We start from the raw sequence: 15000 nt of genomic DNA, 5'->3' as shown, positions 1-15000 counted from the left end.
TCTTTTATTTGGGAGGAAACAGAAGAAATCTCTGGAAATTCAAATTCAAATTCAAATTCAAATTTTATTTGTCACACACACACAACCATACACAGTATGACATGGGGGTGAAATGCTTGTAGCTGTACAATGCCCGACCATTAAATGACAGAAGAAAAGTTTTACAATATTTACAATTTACTACAAAAATTTACAAATTAACTTAGGAATTTACAGTAAAGAATGTGCAAATAGCAGAAGAGATTATAAAGATAAGGATTATAAATTATAGGAATTATAGGATTATAGGAAATGTGTGGTGGTGCGTGTGGTGACGTGTGTGAGAGTCCAGTCTTATAGTGACGTGTTTGGGAGAGTCCAGTCCTACACCTGGTTCAGGCCCCGAATAGCCTGGGGGAAGAAGCTCCTCCTCATTCTCTCTGTTTTGGCCTTAAGGGAGCGGAAGCGCTTCCCAGACCTCAACAGTGAGAAGAGTCCATTGTTGGGATGGGAGAGGTCCATCATAGTCTTCCTAGCTTTGGACTTGCACCGCTTGGTGTAGATGGACAGCAGGAAGAACAGAGGACTGGTTTCTGAGCTGGAAATTTCTCTTTCTGAGAGCAGAAATCTAAAGACCTTCATGGTGAATGTACTTATCTATGTGATCCCCAAAATGACACACTCACAAATTTCCTAATAATTAAATAATCCCAGTGACTCATTTTCATCTTAATTTGGGAAAAATAAATAACTGAGTCATATCATCAGCTGCTTCTTCAGAGGATTGAGCTTCAGAACAGGTCAGACATGTCTGATCACAAGACTCGATCCTTTATGGGAAGCACCTGAATGGACTGCATGATGGATGCTGGACCCTGAAATGAGTTGCCAAACATACTTGTACAGCTATTAATACCACAAAAGTTTATGTCTGTGAATGAAAAACAACCAAAATGTAGTAAAAGTGCATACTTTGAAATGCAGCATCGTCGATAAACGTTCATGACTCTCAACACAGAGAGAGAACATTACAGCAGCTCTCAGGTGTCACCATCCAAGAAACATCTGAGTTCCTCAGCTCTGAACTGGAGGTCTGCATGTCTCTGTCAGGGTGCAGAAATAAATGACTTGTACTGTTGTTGTTACACAGAATTACACGTGTGCTCGTGTGTGTGTGCAGGTACACCTTCTTCAAGAACAACACGCTGAAAGTGACAGACGTCCAATTAAATGACAGCACGAAGTATTCCTGTGAGGTCATCACTAAAGTGGACAACGTGATTGCACAGGGCTCCATCACTGTCATAGGTGTGTGTGTGTGTGTGTGTGTGTGTGTGTGTGTGTGTGTGTGTGTGTGTGTGTGTGTGTGTGTGTGTGTGTGTGTGTGTGTCTGGACTGTGGCTCTAATTGTTTTCTGTTGTACTCTCAGCAAAACCGGACCCTCCCAGTGGTCTGACTCTGTCTAATGCTGAGGGGGTCAGTGTGACTCTCAGCTGGAGCCCAGGACTCTCCCACAACAGCCCCATCACAGGTACCACACACGCACACAAACAAAACATGCGAATTTTGGTATCTGTTGTCATGTGCTGATAGTGGAAGCAGCTGAAGAGGACATTTTCATTTCCTGCTGAGACTCTTAAACCTTATGAAATGTTCTGGATTTTTCTGAGATGACTGAAAAAGGAGTACAGCAGGCCACCAACCTCCACCAATCACACTCCATCTTCATCAGTTATGAAAAACATGGGTAACGACAGCGAGACCTGGATGGGCATGATTGGGAGGAAAGGCCTCCCCGATCTGAACCCGAGCGGTGTTTTGTTATTGGACTTCTGTGCAAATCACAGTTTGGCCATAACGAACACCTCGTTCGAACATAAGAGTGTCCATAAGTGCACGTGGCACCAGGACAATCGGTTTTGTAATCGTATCACCAGACCTGCGACCATATGTTCTGGACACTCAGGTAAAGAAAGGGTCTGCGCTGTCAACTGACCACCACCTGGTGGTGAGATCGATCAGGTGGCGGGGGAGGACGCTGGATAGACTCGGTGCACCTAAATGCGTAGTGAGGGTGTGCTGGGAACACCTAGCAGAGGCCCCAGTCCGTGAGATCTTCAACGCACACCTCCGGCAGAGCTTCAACAGCATTCCAAGGGAGACTGGGGACATTGAGTCCGAATGCACCATGTTCAGCATCTCCATTGCCGAAGCTGCTGCATTGAGCTGCGGCTGCAAGGTGGTTGGTGCCTGTCATGGAGCGCTGCTGACTTTGACTGAGAAAATTGTCAGACGGTGGAAGGAATACTTCCTGGACCTCCTTAATCCCACTGACACGTCTTCCGAGTAGGAAGCAGAGTCTGGGAATGAGGGGGATGACCCGCCAATTTCCAGGGGTGAGGTGACTGAGGCAGTTAAACAACTCCTTGGTGGCTGAGCCCCTGGTGTGGATGAGGTCTGCCCCGAGTTCCTGAAGGCTCTGGACGTTGTAGGGCTGTCCCGGTTGACACGCCTCTACAATGTTGCATGGAGATCAGGGGCAGTACCTGTGGACTGGCAGACCGGGGTGGTGGTCCCCATCTTTAAGAAGGGGGACCGGAGGGTGTGTTTCAACTACAGGGAAATCACACTCCTCAGCCTCCCTGGGAAAGTCTATGCCAGGGTGCTGGAGAGGGGAGTTCGTCCACTAGTCGAACCTCGGATGCAGGAGGAACAATGCGGTTTTCGTCCTGGTCGCGGAACACTGGACCAGCTCTTTATCCTCTCGAGGATACTTGAGGGTGCATGGGAGTTTGCCCAACCAGTCTACATGTGTTTTGTGGGCTTGGAGAAGGCATTCGACCGTGTCCCTCGGGGTGTCCTGTGGGAGCTGCTGCAGGAGTATGGGGGTGTCTGGCCCATTGCTGCGGGCCATTCAAACCTGCAACAACTGTTGCAAGAGCTTGGTTCGCATTGCCAGCAATAAGTTGGACTCGTTCCTGGTGGGTGATGGGCTCCACCAGGGCTGCCCTTTGTCACCAATTCTGTTCATAATTTTTATGGACAGGATTTCTAGGCACAGCCAAGTGGCGGAGGGCTTTCACTTCGGTGGCCTCAGAATCTCATCTCTGCTTTTCGCAGATGATGTGGTTCTGTTGGCTTCATTGGGTGAGGGCCTCCAGCTCGCACTGGAACCGGTCCGTCGTGATGAAGAGAGAGCTGAGTGTAAAAGCGAAGCTCTCAATTTACCGGTCGATCTATGCCCCTACCCTCACTTATGGCCATGAGCTGTGGGTAGTGACCGAAAGAACGAGATTGCGGATACAAGCAGCGGAAATAAGCTTCCCATAACGGGTGGCTGGCCTCTCCCTTAGAGATAGGGTGAGAAGTTCAGCCATCCGGGAGGGGCTCAGAGTAGAGCTCCTCCACATCGAAAGGAGCCAGCTGAAGTGGTTCGGGCATCTGACAAGGATGCCTCCTGGGCGCCTCCTGGGTGAGGTGTTCCGGGCATGTCCTACCGGGAGGAGGCCCCAGGGCAGACCCAGGACACGCTGGAGAGATTATATCTCTCGGCTGGCCTGGGAACGCCTTGGTGTTCCCCCGGATAAGCTGGAGGAGGTGGCTGGGGAGAGGGAGGTCTGGGCCTCTTTGCTTAGGCTGCTGCCCCCGCGACCCAGCCTCGGATAAAGCAGAAGAAGATGGATGGATGAACACCTTAGGCATTCCTGAAACAAACCATGTTGCTCATTCAACTTTATTTAAAACGTATTTATTTGAAAATTACAAAGAGTAAGAACAACATTGAAAAGAATGTCTATTTCAATAGCGGGAGTTAAATTCTGGAATGAGTTAAAAGAAGTAATAAAGGTCAGTAGTGATATAAACCAGTTTAAAATAAAACTCAAACAATAAATTTTAAATAAGTATAAGAATGAAGAAAATGCAATTAACCCAAGACAGCAGTCAAACTCATGTTTATTTTCTTCTGCAAATTAGCAAATCTAAATATAGTTTTAGTTGAACATGTGAAAATACTTTTTGAGATGTTATGTTCTAAGTTGAAGGCGGTGTATACGTTTTTGTTGTTCAAGTTTAGATGATGAGGATGTAAACCTGAGGGGGTAGGGCTAAATAAGTATATACTTCTGCCTACTCCTTTTCAAACAACTGTATGGAATGATTTTATGAAACGTTGGTGAATGTATATGTTTGAAATAAAAAAGAACTGAACTGAACTGAAAAACCGACCTACAGCTGAAAAACAGCTGATGAACCGGATCATGTCTGACTCCTTCCAGAGTTCATCATACAGGCTCGGGAGGAGTACCACACGGAGGAGAGGAAGTGGACATGGGAGGAAATGAAGAAAGTGCCAGGCGACTTCAACCACGTGGAGCTGACCCTCCATCCATTCTCCACCTACCGATTCCGGGTCATCGCCATCAATGAGGTTGGCAGGAGCAGACACAGCAACTCCTCAGACCACCACAGCACGCCACCTGCTGGTAAAGAACAATACCTCAACTTGTGCTGTGCAAATGTTGGTATAGATCCAATATCAAATAAATACAGGGCCAGTACTGCCAATACCAGTACTGATACCAAAGCTTAAAGGCAGCTTATGTAGGGAAGAGCAGCATGATTTATGAGATTCTGATTTCAACTGTGATTTTTAATTTCCACAATAATTAGTTGACACAACAAAACACACTCTTCAGCTTTTCGTGTATTTTAAATTGGGAGGTTTTTTTAATTTATGTTTGCTATAGGACATAAATAAAATAGACGTGACCGTGAACATCACAGGTGCATGTTTGAGGTATACACTTTATTTAACACAATTCACTGGGCTACGTGCTGCAACTAAAAGATAGAAATAAAAATCGATCCTATCATGATAGTATCGATCCGATACCAGTACCAGCATTGGTATCGATCCGCCCACCTCTAGCCTTAAGTGATAGGATCCATGTGTCAGAGGCTGGAAAAGACTTCAGTGAATGAAACAACAATATAAGCTAGCAGCAGATGTGATGAGCTTTAGAGTTACAACTGCTACTAGCAGTGATTTTTATAGACTGTGTCCAGGAGCTCAATATGAGGCGTGGCATTACCCACCGGTTTTTGGAACAGCAGTTTATGGTCATCACCGTGTTGTTCTTCTGCAGGAAGTTTGTTTCTGCTGTGAAGTTTTACCATGGAGTCTGACTCACAGCTGAGCCTCAGGCTGACATTAGAGGGACGGAAAATGTATTTACCATTAATTACATTATCAGTCTGAAAGTTTCACAAAGAAATATAAAACATGGTTGATCAATGGTCATGGAGATCAATAAAGAAGATCAATACAGGATGACTGAAGTGTGTTTATTAAACTGAGATATTTTCCTTCACCCTTTTAGTTCCCTCCATCAACCCTACAGGAGTGCGCAGTAACTCCTCAGAACCAGGGACACTGATCATCACGTGGGATGTGAGTACGTCAGCGTGTATGCAGTGGGCTCGAGTAAACATCCTCTGATATGTTTCATGAAAAGCACAGTCCACGGGCACTTCATATTCTTACTTTCTGTTGCAGGAGATAGACAAGCGTTTCCATAATGGCCAGAACTTCCAGTACGAGGTGCTGTGGAGGGAGGCCGATGGGTCAAATGTAAACTGGAACTCCGGCCGTGTGAGGTCTCCACCGTTCATAGTGAACAACACAGGAACGTACACACCGTTTGAGATCAAAGTCCGATCTGTCAACGCTCTCGGAGGAGGACCGGAACCAAAGTCGGAGAGCGGGCACTCCGGAGAGGACAGTACGTCATCCCAGAGCTTCATCCCTGTGGCCGAGTGCTGTAATGGGAGGGCCTGTTATTGTGTGTAACTGGGAACCATTACAGGGCTAAAGCCTGTGTGCACCCACTGAGAGGACTGGAACTAAAGCTCATACATACACATATAGAGACAGTACATGATATCTACAAGTCAGTAATACTGATGACAGTGAGCCAGTTCTGAAAATATCAACTTAAAACAATCTGAGTTAACCATGTTTATCCATACAGCTTATGAATGCCATCAGTCATAAATAATCTCACTGCAACAGCTTCATGAAGCATCACATCACAGCTCTTTCTGTCAAAATGTCAAATCTAACATCTCTTGTTGGAGTGCCCGGCAGCTGTACACATGAATGCTTTGCTGCTGTGCAGGCTGTTAATCACTCAGAGCATATAGTGAAGTTTCCTGTCAGTGCTTAGATCCTGCTGGGAAAATGTCTTTAGGTCAAAAGTCAAGAATCTCAATGAGTGGATGATGGGAATGATGCAGCTGAGGGTTTAATGTCTCACGCTGAATGTTCGGCATGTGAATCAATAATTGCCTCTTTTGTAATGTTGTCATTTTGATGAGAAATACGAGTTTCAGCTCGAACTGACTTATTTCTGTTTAGGAGGTTGCACATGCGTTCTTTCACAGGCTTAGAGAACTGTTCAGTTAGAGGGTAGTTAGGAGGTAAAAAGGTGATGACTGCCAAGGTCATTCCTCACAGCAGTCATCACGGTTTCCTTCAGTTACCTCGAGCTCTGAGGTCTTCACTGGTCTTTGGAAAGCTCAGTGTTTTATCAGCAGCAGCAGCAGCAGCAGCAGCAACGCGTGACATGACACCGTCCAAAGGTTCTTACCAACGGGCTAAGCTTCTTCAGTTCTAGGGTCAAATGGTGGAGAGTCCCAGATTTAGGCCATATGGGAGTGTCCCCCCCACAGAGGGACAAAAGGACCCCCTGATGATCCTCTAATCACATGAGCCAAGGTGTGAAACTGGGTGTGGGTCACAATCAGCCAGAGTTTCAGGTGAGCTCATTGTGAAACCTGACCCCACCTTATTATGTCATTTCCTGAGGTCAGATGGCCCAGGGTGTGAGTGGGCGTTAAGGCATCTGGGAAGGATCTCAAAACTGGATTATAGATGGCAGACAATTGGTGTCACAAGCTCCGCCCTCTGTTCAAAGATGGTCGCTCACAGTGGACATAGATGCTTCTTTCACTCCTCTTTCAAACCATCTGTCCTCTCTGTCCAAAGTGTGAACATTGGCATCCTCGAAAGAGTGTCCTTTATCCTTAAGATGCAGATGGACTGCTGAGTCTTGTCCTGTGGAGGTGGCTCTTCTGTGTTGTGCCATGTGCTTGTGAAGTGGCTGTTTGGTCTCTCCAATGTAGAGGTCTGAGCATTCCTCGCTGCACTGTACAGCATACACCACATTGTTAAGTTTGTGTTTAGGAGTTTTGTCGTTCGGGTGAACCAGTTTCTGTCTGAGCGTGTTGCTGGGTCTGAAGTAAACTAGGATGTTGTGCTTGGAGAAAACTCTCCTGAGTTTCTCTGATACACCGGCTACAGAGGGGATGACAATGTTTTAAGTGTTTCCTTTGCATGTGTGTGTTCCTTCTTTTTCCCTTCAGGCTTAGAGGGAACATGTTCTGCCCGGTGGTGTAGGGTCCTAATTACTCCAAGTCTGTGTTCCAGAGGGTGATGGGAGTCAAAGAGGAGGTACTGGTCCGTGTGCGTGGGCTTCCGGTAAACTTCGATGTTGAGGTTTCTTCTCAATGCGCACAGCACAGTTCAGGAATGACAAACAGTTATCCTTTGTGTCTTCCCTAGTTTGACACAAAGGATAACTGTTTGCCATTCTTTAGGAGTTTTCTCCAAGCACAACATCCCAGTTTACTTCAGACCCAGCAACACGCTCAGACAGAAACTGGTTCATCCCAAAGACAAAACTCCTAAACACAAACTTAACAATATGGTGTTTGCTGTACAGTGCAGCGAGGAATGCCCAGACCTCTACATTGGAGAGACCAAACAGCCACTTCACAAGCACATGGCACAACACAGAAGAGCCACCTCCACAGGACAAGACTCAGCTGTCCATCGGCATCTAAAGGTCAAAGGTCACTCCTTCACACATCTGTCTTCTCTTGGCTCGTGTGCTTAGGTAGAGGGTCAATAGTGGGTCCATTGTCCCTCTCGGTGGGTTACTCCCAAAGAGCTTAAATCTGGGACTCTCCACCATTTGACCCTAAAACTGAAGAAGCTTCTCGAATGAGAGGTGAAACGTCTTCAAGCAACTTAAAGAAGTCCAGACGCTTTTCTTTCCAAGCTCCTTAGACTACGATGACCTGGATCAATGAGGACCTTCACAGACACATGCTGTTAAACTATTCATCATTTCAGGTTCACGTGCTTATATTATGACATCACCGTATTGCTTAGAAATATCCTGACAATCACAGACAAGTCATTACTGCTGCAATGGGTATTTACTAGTGTAATGAATTCAGCAGAAATTCAGAAGTTTGTCTCTGACAGAAAACCGTGCACACACACATACACATGTTGCGTATTCATATCTTGTGTGTAACTGACATAATGCTTTCCCTAGCCCCTTACCCTAAACCTAACCATAACCCAGTTGTAACCCTGACACTAGAACCACCTTTTTTAGTTTTAAAAATGCCTTCAGACTTGTGAGGACCAGAATTCTGGTCCCCATGAAGGCTGTTGGTCCCCACAACTATAGTAAAAGTCCAACTTTTGTCCCCACAAAGATATCAATACACATTCACACACACAGTCATAAACTGCGAGTTTGTGCAAATAACATCGCTGCTGTGCTGATTTCTTATGTTCATGCCTTGCTGCTTCTCTCAGAGCCAGAGGAAGCGCCGACTGGAGTTTCAACCACCGTGATGAACAGCACCATCAGAGTGAGCTGGAACGAAGCCCAGAGGGTCCGAGGTTTGCTGCTGGGATACAGGGTAGCACTTCTCATTGAGTTTAATTACCTGACTCACATCACAGAAATGCTCTTAACATTTAAATCCTCTGTTCATGTAAGGTTATTACTTGGTGCGATGTTTCAAAAATTTAATTGGACTTTGGCTTTGAGCCTCTGCCCATCTTTAATACTGAGAAACTTTATAATCTTTCTGTCAATCAAACCCCAGAAAATAGTCCCGAGTGGCATCTTTGATTAGTAGAATAATGGATGAAAACACAGGCTGATAAAAGTTTTTATCGTGTTCTGAATTTTTTAATTTCATTTTCAGCTGTAACTTTATCAAAGCACATAAAGTGTGTTCATGTTTCTCTATGCTTGTTTCAGATCTACTATAAGAGGCTGGCTCCCAAGGCCGAACGGAGCCGGAGGTCTCTCAGACAATCCCAACATGAGGAGGACAGAGGAGAAAGATCTAAACAATTGAGTGAGACAGACGAGCACAGCTGGCAGGTGGAGGAGGTTGACCATAGCAAGACCTCAGCGGAGGTGACGGGACTGCGACTGTTTTCTGAGTATGAGCTGACGGTCACTGCGTTTAACAGCAAAGGGGAGAGTCCTCGCTCCCCGCCGCACCACTTCCACACGCCGGAGGGAGGTGAGTTTCAACCAAACACTGCTGTTTGAGGGTCATGTGACCATGGATCGAAGTGCGATTTGACAGGTTCCACAAGTCAAAGGTCAACTGATCTGAGCAGCATTGTGTAGTAAGTTAGCTGTCTGCTTTAATTACCAATTATTTGAAGGTATCAGAATGCTGCTCTTGTTCCAGCCCATTGCAACCTCTGCACCTGACCCAAAAGCTTACGACACGACATTCATATCCGAGCGGACTTTGACATTCAGACAGAATAAAGTCAACCGAACTTTCTTCCCTCGTGTCTAAGAGTTCAGGATCAGTTCTCAAGTTACACAAACCTCACCTGGAACTGTTCTGTGTGTGCAGTTCCTGGTCCTCCTGCAACTCTGGAGTTTGAAAGCCCGACAGAAAAATCCCTGATTCTCTCCTGGAGCCCTCCAGCTGAGACCAACGGCATTCTGCTGGGATACATAGTGCAGTACCAACGGGGTAAGGTCTGATCCTGGCTGCGTCATGAAAATAAGATGAAGTTTAACGATTGTGACTTTTCTTTTTGTGTTCATCCTTGAATTCTGTTGTAACTTTACTTTCTGGTGTTTCCTTCAGATTTCAATGTTTTTCTTTGTCCCTGTTTAAGTTTTATTTATTTCACTTTCTGGGAACAGCGTTTGGCCACCAAGCGTTCTTAGTCATGTTTTTCTGCCTGGTTTGTGTTTCATCTGTAGAGGTGGAAAGCAAAGACAGTCCTGTGGAGATACTGAATGTCAATGATCCCACAGTAAAGCACATCACGCTGGACAACCTGGACCCCGACAGCCATTACATCTTCAAAGTAACAGCATGCACAAAGATTGGACAAGGCCCTCCCATCACACGCAGGGGAGCCACCCTGCTTGATGGAGGTGAAACTTCAGAATTCTGCCTCACACCGTTTAGTGTTCGGCTTTATTTAGTGAAATAAAACCAAATTCTCAAATTGACCTTGTTTTCTCCACCCCCCTGCCTTCTAGAGCCTCCGAGAAACATCACAGTAACCTCTGGTAACGCATCAGTCCACCTGAGCTGGGTGCCCGGAGAGAGAAACCGAAACCACGGCTTCCACATCCAATACCTCAAGAAGAGCGGTAAGGACAGGACGGCTTGCAGGGAGAGGAAGTTTGAGGGGGTCTGTGAGCATGTGTGGACAATGACTCTTAGAAAGGGGAATAAAGGAGCTGGAGAGTAAGGAAGGAAAACATGTCTGAGTCCTTCTCAAAGTCTTGATAACAGTTCCCGGCGGTGATTCGACCAATTATTTTGAAGATCCTGACTCTAAATGATCGAACAGAGGTTTAAACTTCAGTGTTGAAGAACAGCATGCGGAGGCTCAACAGTCAAATCTGAAAAAACTCTCAAATGTCCAAAAAATAAACCTTTAAGGCTTTTTTCTCTTGAAGTTATACTTTGGTCTGAGAACATGACAGCCTGACTAATGGTTCAATCCAAAGTGAGACGAGCCTGAAGAACCTGCAGTGAACCAAGAACAAGTAAACAGCTCCCAACTTGTTATGATGATAACAAGTAGATTAAACTGTCACGACTCTCTGATGTTTCATGCGTATCCAGTGATTTGAATATGAATTTTCACACTGTTTTGCTTCTGCAGCGTCTCTGGATCAACTTCACAGCAGAATTATTAGAAAGAGCAGAAGAATCAGAGACAGTTCATTAAATGAGAGGAGGAACAGCTTTAGGATTGATTCCTACTATGTTCTTCATATGTTTCATTCTTCTCTGCCGTGTGGCTGCAGGAGGCGGTGGGTGGGAGAAGTCAGAACAGGTCAACACTACGCAGGGTTTCTATATGCTGACGGGCCTCCAACCAGGAGCTCAGTACCACCTGAGGGTCATGCATGGAAACTCCACTTATTGGCAAGGCGAGGCAAAGACCGTGGAACCATGTAAGTATGCAGAGTAGTAGAGGTTGATGCCACAATCTTCACAGATTCACAAATCTAGCACTGTCGACGTCCTGATGCGTGCTCAATCATCCAGGTAAGTAAATCCCAAAAAGTTAATTCTGTTCATCTGGACGTAACGTTTTCAGTGGGAGAAACACTTCATCACTGATTTAAGCGACTTCTTCAGTCTCAGCTGACTGCAGGTTTCCCCAACCTTATAAACAGGACATTTGTATAATGACTGAAACCAGCCCACTGAAGGAACAATGGGCTGGGAGGTCAGTTCCTTGATCATTAGTATGCAAATTCTCTGAACAAAGCTTGACCTGGAGCTTTGATCTGGTTGGAGGATTGCCAGGATTTATACATTGGAGAAAGTAAGCAACCTCTGGCGAAGCGGGTGTCACATCACAGAAGAGCCACCTCGTCAGGCCAAGACTCTGCAGTCTATTCACACCTACAGGCCAGTGGACACTCTTTCAATGATGAGGATGTAACATCCTGGATAGGGAGGAACGCTGGTTTAAGGGCGGAGTCAAGGAGGCCATTTATGTGAAAAGGGAAAGACCATCTCTGAATCGAGGAGGGGGCCTAAGGGTACATCTGTTACCATCTTACAATGCTGTGATTGCAGCCATTCCCCAACTCTCTGTGAATGGGACTCATGGCCATTGATCAATGAGCTTTGATCAGTGGTTGTTGATCAATGGTCAAGAGAATTTGCATATTAATGATCAAGGAACTGACCTCCCAGCCCATTGTTCCTCAGTGGGCTGGTTTCAGTCATTATGCAAATGGACTGTTTATAAGATTGAAACCTGCAGTCAGCTGAGACTGAAGAAATCACCTGGATGATGACGAAGTGTTTCTCCCACTGAAAACGTTACGTCCAATGAACAGAATCAACTTTTGGGACTAGCACTGTGGAGTTTTCAGGCGGGCTAATCTCGCTACCTGTGTGAAAATCATAATTCCAAACGCGTCTGGACTTCTTTAAGTTGCTTGAAGACGTTTCACCTCTCATCCGAGAAGCTTCTTCAGTTCTAGCGTCAAATGGTGGAGACACCAACTGTCTGCAATCTTTAATCCAGTTCTGAGATCCTTCCCAGACGCTTCCTGGGCCATCTGACCTCAGGAAATCACATGTTAGGATGGGGCTAAGTTTCACAATGAGCTCACTCGAAACCTTGGCTGATTGGGACCTACACCTTCACACCTTGGCTCATGTAATTAGGTAGAGGATCATTAGGGGTCCTCTCGGTGGGTTACTCCCAAAGAGCTTAAATCTGGGATTCTCCACCATTTGATCCTAGAAGCTAGAAGCTTCACAGATGAGAGGTGAAACGTCTTCAAGCAACTCAAAGAAGTCCAGACGCTTTTCTTTCCAAGCTCCTTAGACTACGATGACCTGGATGACTGAGAACCTTCACAGACATCATTCCAAACATTTCTGTGACAGTCTGTCTCTGTTCTCTCAGTGCCGTCAGAGATAACCGGCAGGTTCGCCACCCAAGGCTGGCTGATTGGACTCATCAGCGCCATCGTGCTGCTGGTTCTCATACTGCTCATCCTCTGCCTTATCAAACGCAGCAAGGGCGGCAAATATGCAGGTACACTGTGGTGCGCAGCTGGACTAACACTCTCTGACTCACACAGACTCTAACGCAGAGTTAAAGGTTTCTTTTTTTCACAGTGAAGGACAAAGAAAGTAAGGAGGTGGACTCTGAAGCTCGACCAATGAAAGATGAAGCCTTTGGAGAATACAGGTGGGCCTTTTTGAATGTCACTCATGATTACAGGCTATGCTTGAAATGCATTTGCTTCCACACAGAACAAAGTGCTACGGTGGCCCTGCAGGTACAAAATACAGCAAGAGCACAAAACACAGAGCGACCCTGCGATTTGAGTCAGTGTGTTGTTGTTTAGTTTTTGCACAAAAATCCTTCATGTCGACACAACAATGAGATCAGTTATATACAGTATGTTTTTATATAAACAGTGATAATATCCCTGCAGTAAATCATATTATGAAACTTTGTTTTGTTTCTGAAACATCGAGTTTGACGGCTTCATCTGAGCGTGCAGCTCGTCATGCTCGCAGCTCTGCTTCCTTTCATTCACTTTTCTTTCTCCCTTCAATGCTCTGCCTGCAGATCCCTGGAGAGGTAGGACAGTTCACCCCTCTGTAGCACTCACATGTGTGTTTGCGTGTTTGTGTCGAGAAGCTGTTTAGATTTAATGAAACTTTTCATTCTGTGTGCATTTCTTTGAGTTTTTGTGTAATTAGGCATCATTTGCATAATCAGCCTGCAGTCCTTGAACACCAGGAAGAATTTTATTAACATTTTATTCATGTGTTATTTTATACTATGTTATTTCATATTTGTCTTTTCAGCATTTTTAAAATTGTTTATTTTATATCATTACATTTTTTTTATTTAAATACTTTAAATTTATTTAAATACTTATAATAACTTGATCCTCCTTAACATGATGAACTGTTAAAGAGGATGTACTTACCCATGCAGTTTCTTTCTTTCCATTTTCAGTTTGGGACATATTTCACAAATTTGACACAGTTATGATGTCACCGTGTCTGTGTGATGCTACACAGCATGTTCCTGCATTTATCAGACTTCACTTTTTGTCTGTGAGAATTTACACTGAGTCTCTGTGCCGTCCTCCAGCGATGGCGATGAGAAGCGCTCGGACAGCCAGCAGTCTCTGGAGGAAAGTAAGATGGGCAGCGTCGACTCTCTGGCTGAATACGGGGACAGCGTGGACATCCAGTTCAACGAGGACGGCTCCTTCATCGGCCAGTACAGCGGCCGGGCATCTGTTCCCCACGGCAACGAGAGCTCGGGCCCCGCCTCCCCCGTTAATGCAGTCCCACCTCCCCCCGTCGCTCCCTCCATGTCGAGCATCCTAAATCGGCCCAGCTAGAGACACACATGGCCAAAACACACACACACACACACACACACACACACACACACACACACAATGTCAGTACATTCCATTGGTTTATGCAGTGAAGCTGTTTACAGTTTACAAACACACACAAAAACACACACACATACAACCGTGTGATTAGAAACTCGTATGAGCGAACAAACTGAGTGAGGTGAGGGCGAGAGCTGCACCAGCTGCTCCTGAGCTCGGTGAGTCAGGTTACATGAGCTCAGTCTGTTTGCAGGATTGTTACTGAACATGTAAAACTTCTGATTTTGTAACAACTGAGATGGTGTTCGGGACGCGTAGCCCGCCGAAGACACGCAGCGAATGTTATTCTGGTCTGCAGCATCTGATTCAGCTTCACATGTCAGTAACTACTCACATAGATTAACACCCAAATGAGTACATGGAGACAGTTTAAGAGCTATGAAACTTCAATTGAATTCATAATAAAGGGATACAAAACAGACTAGTTCTTATGTAGGATTATTAATGAATATTTAAAATTCTGGACTAACTTTTTGTAGTCAGTGACCACAAAGCAAACAGTTTGCTAGTCTGGAAGAACCAAGTGACAGCTGATTGGCTAACGGTGAATATCAGCTTAAACATAAAAATAAAATAATAAAGCTTATTAATACTAATTCTGATAAAGGATCCATTCTCTGTGCATTTTAGCTAATACAGTTTGAGCTTCTGATGTCCTCTCCGTACCCTTCATGACGAGTTCTGACACCTCAGCATA

General features: G+C 45.3%; 1 protein-coding gene across 2 annotated transcripts in view; it reads left to right on the top strand.

Moving 5' to 3' along the window:
- The window catches only part of LOC113013792 (neural cell adhesion molecule L1.1-like), a 43484-nt gene extending 29181 nt beyond the window's left edge, over positions 1-14303 (top strand). Inside the window, exons 14-28 of one of the 2 annotated variants that reach the window (XM_026154948.2) lie at positions 1160-1287; positions 1409-1510; positions 4257-4463; positions 5361-5431; positions 5537-5762; positions 8654-8760; positions 9108-9378; positions 9727-9849; positions 10086-10262; positions 10371-10484; positions 11151-11300; positions 12779-12910; positions 12994-13066; positions 13454-13465; positions 13988-14303. In XM_026154948.2, coding sequence (XP_026010733.2) covers positions 1160-1287; positions 1409-1510; positions 4257-4463; positions 5361-5431; positions 5537-5762; positions 8654-8760; positions 9108-9378; positions 9727-9849; positions 10086-10262; positions 10371-10484; positions 11151-11300; positions 12779-12910; positions 12994-13066; positions 13454-13465; positions 13988-14243 — 2149 coding nt within the window. In that variant the 3' untranslated portion in view covers positions 14244-14303. The remainder of the gene's footprint in view (positions 1-1159; positions 1288-1408; positions 1511-4256; positions 4464-5360; positions 5432-5536; positions 5763-8653; positions 8761-9107; positions 9379-9726; positions 9850-10085; positions 10263-10370; positions 10485-11150; positions 11301-12778; positions 12911-12993; positions 13067-13453; positions 13466-13987) is intronic. The other variant, XM_080295707.1, reaches the window with a different exon arrangement.
- The last annotated feature ends 697 nt before the right edge of the window (positions 14304-15000 follow it).

Source organism: Astatotilapia calliptera, chromosome 20, assembly GCF_964374335.1.
Source record: "Astatotilapia calliptera chromosome 20, fAstCal68.1, whole genome shotgun sequence".
NCBI lineage: Eukaryota > Metazoa > Chordata > Actinopteri > Cichliformes > Cichlidae > Astatotilapia > Astatotilapia calliptera.
The sequence above is the reverse complement of the archived record's forward strand: the minus strand, read 5'-3'. Positions and strand labels throughout refer to the sequence as shown.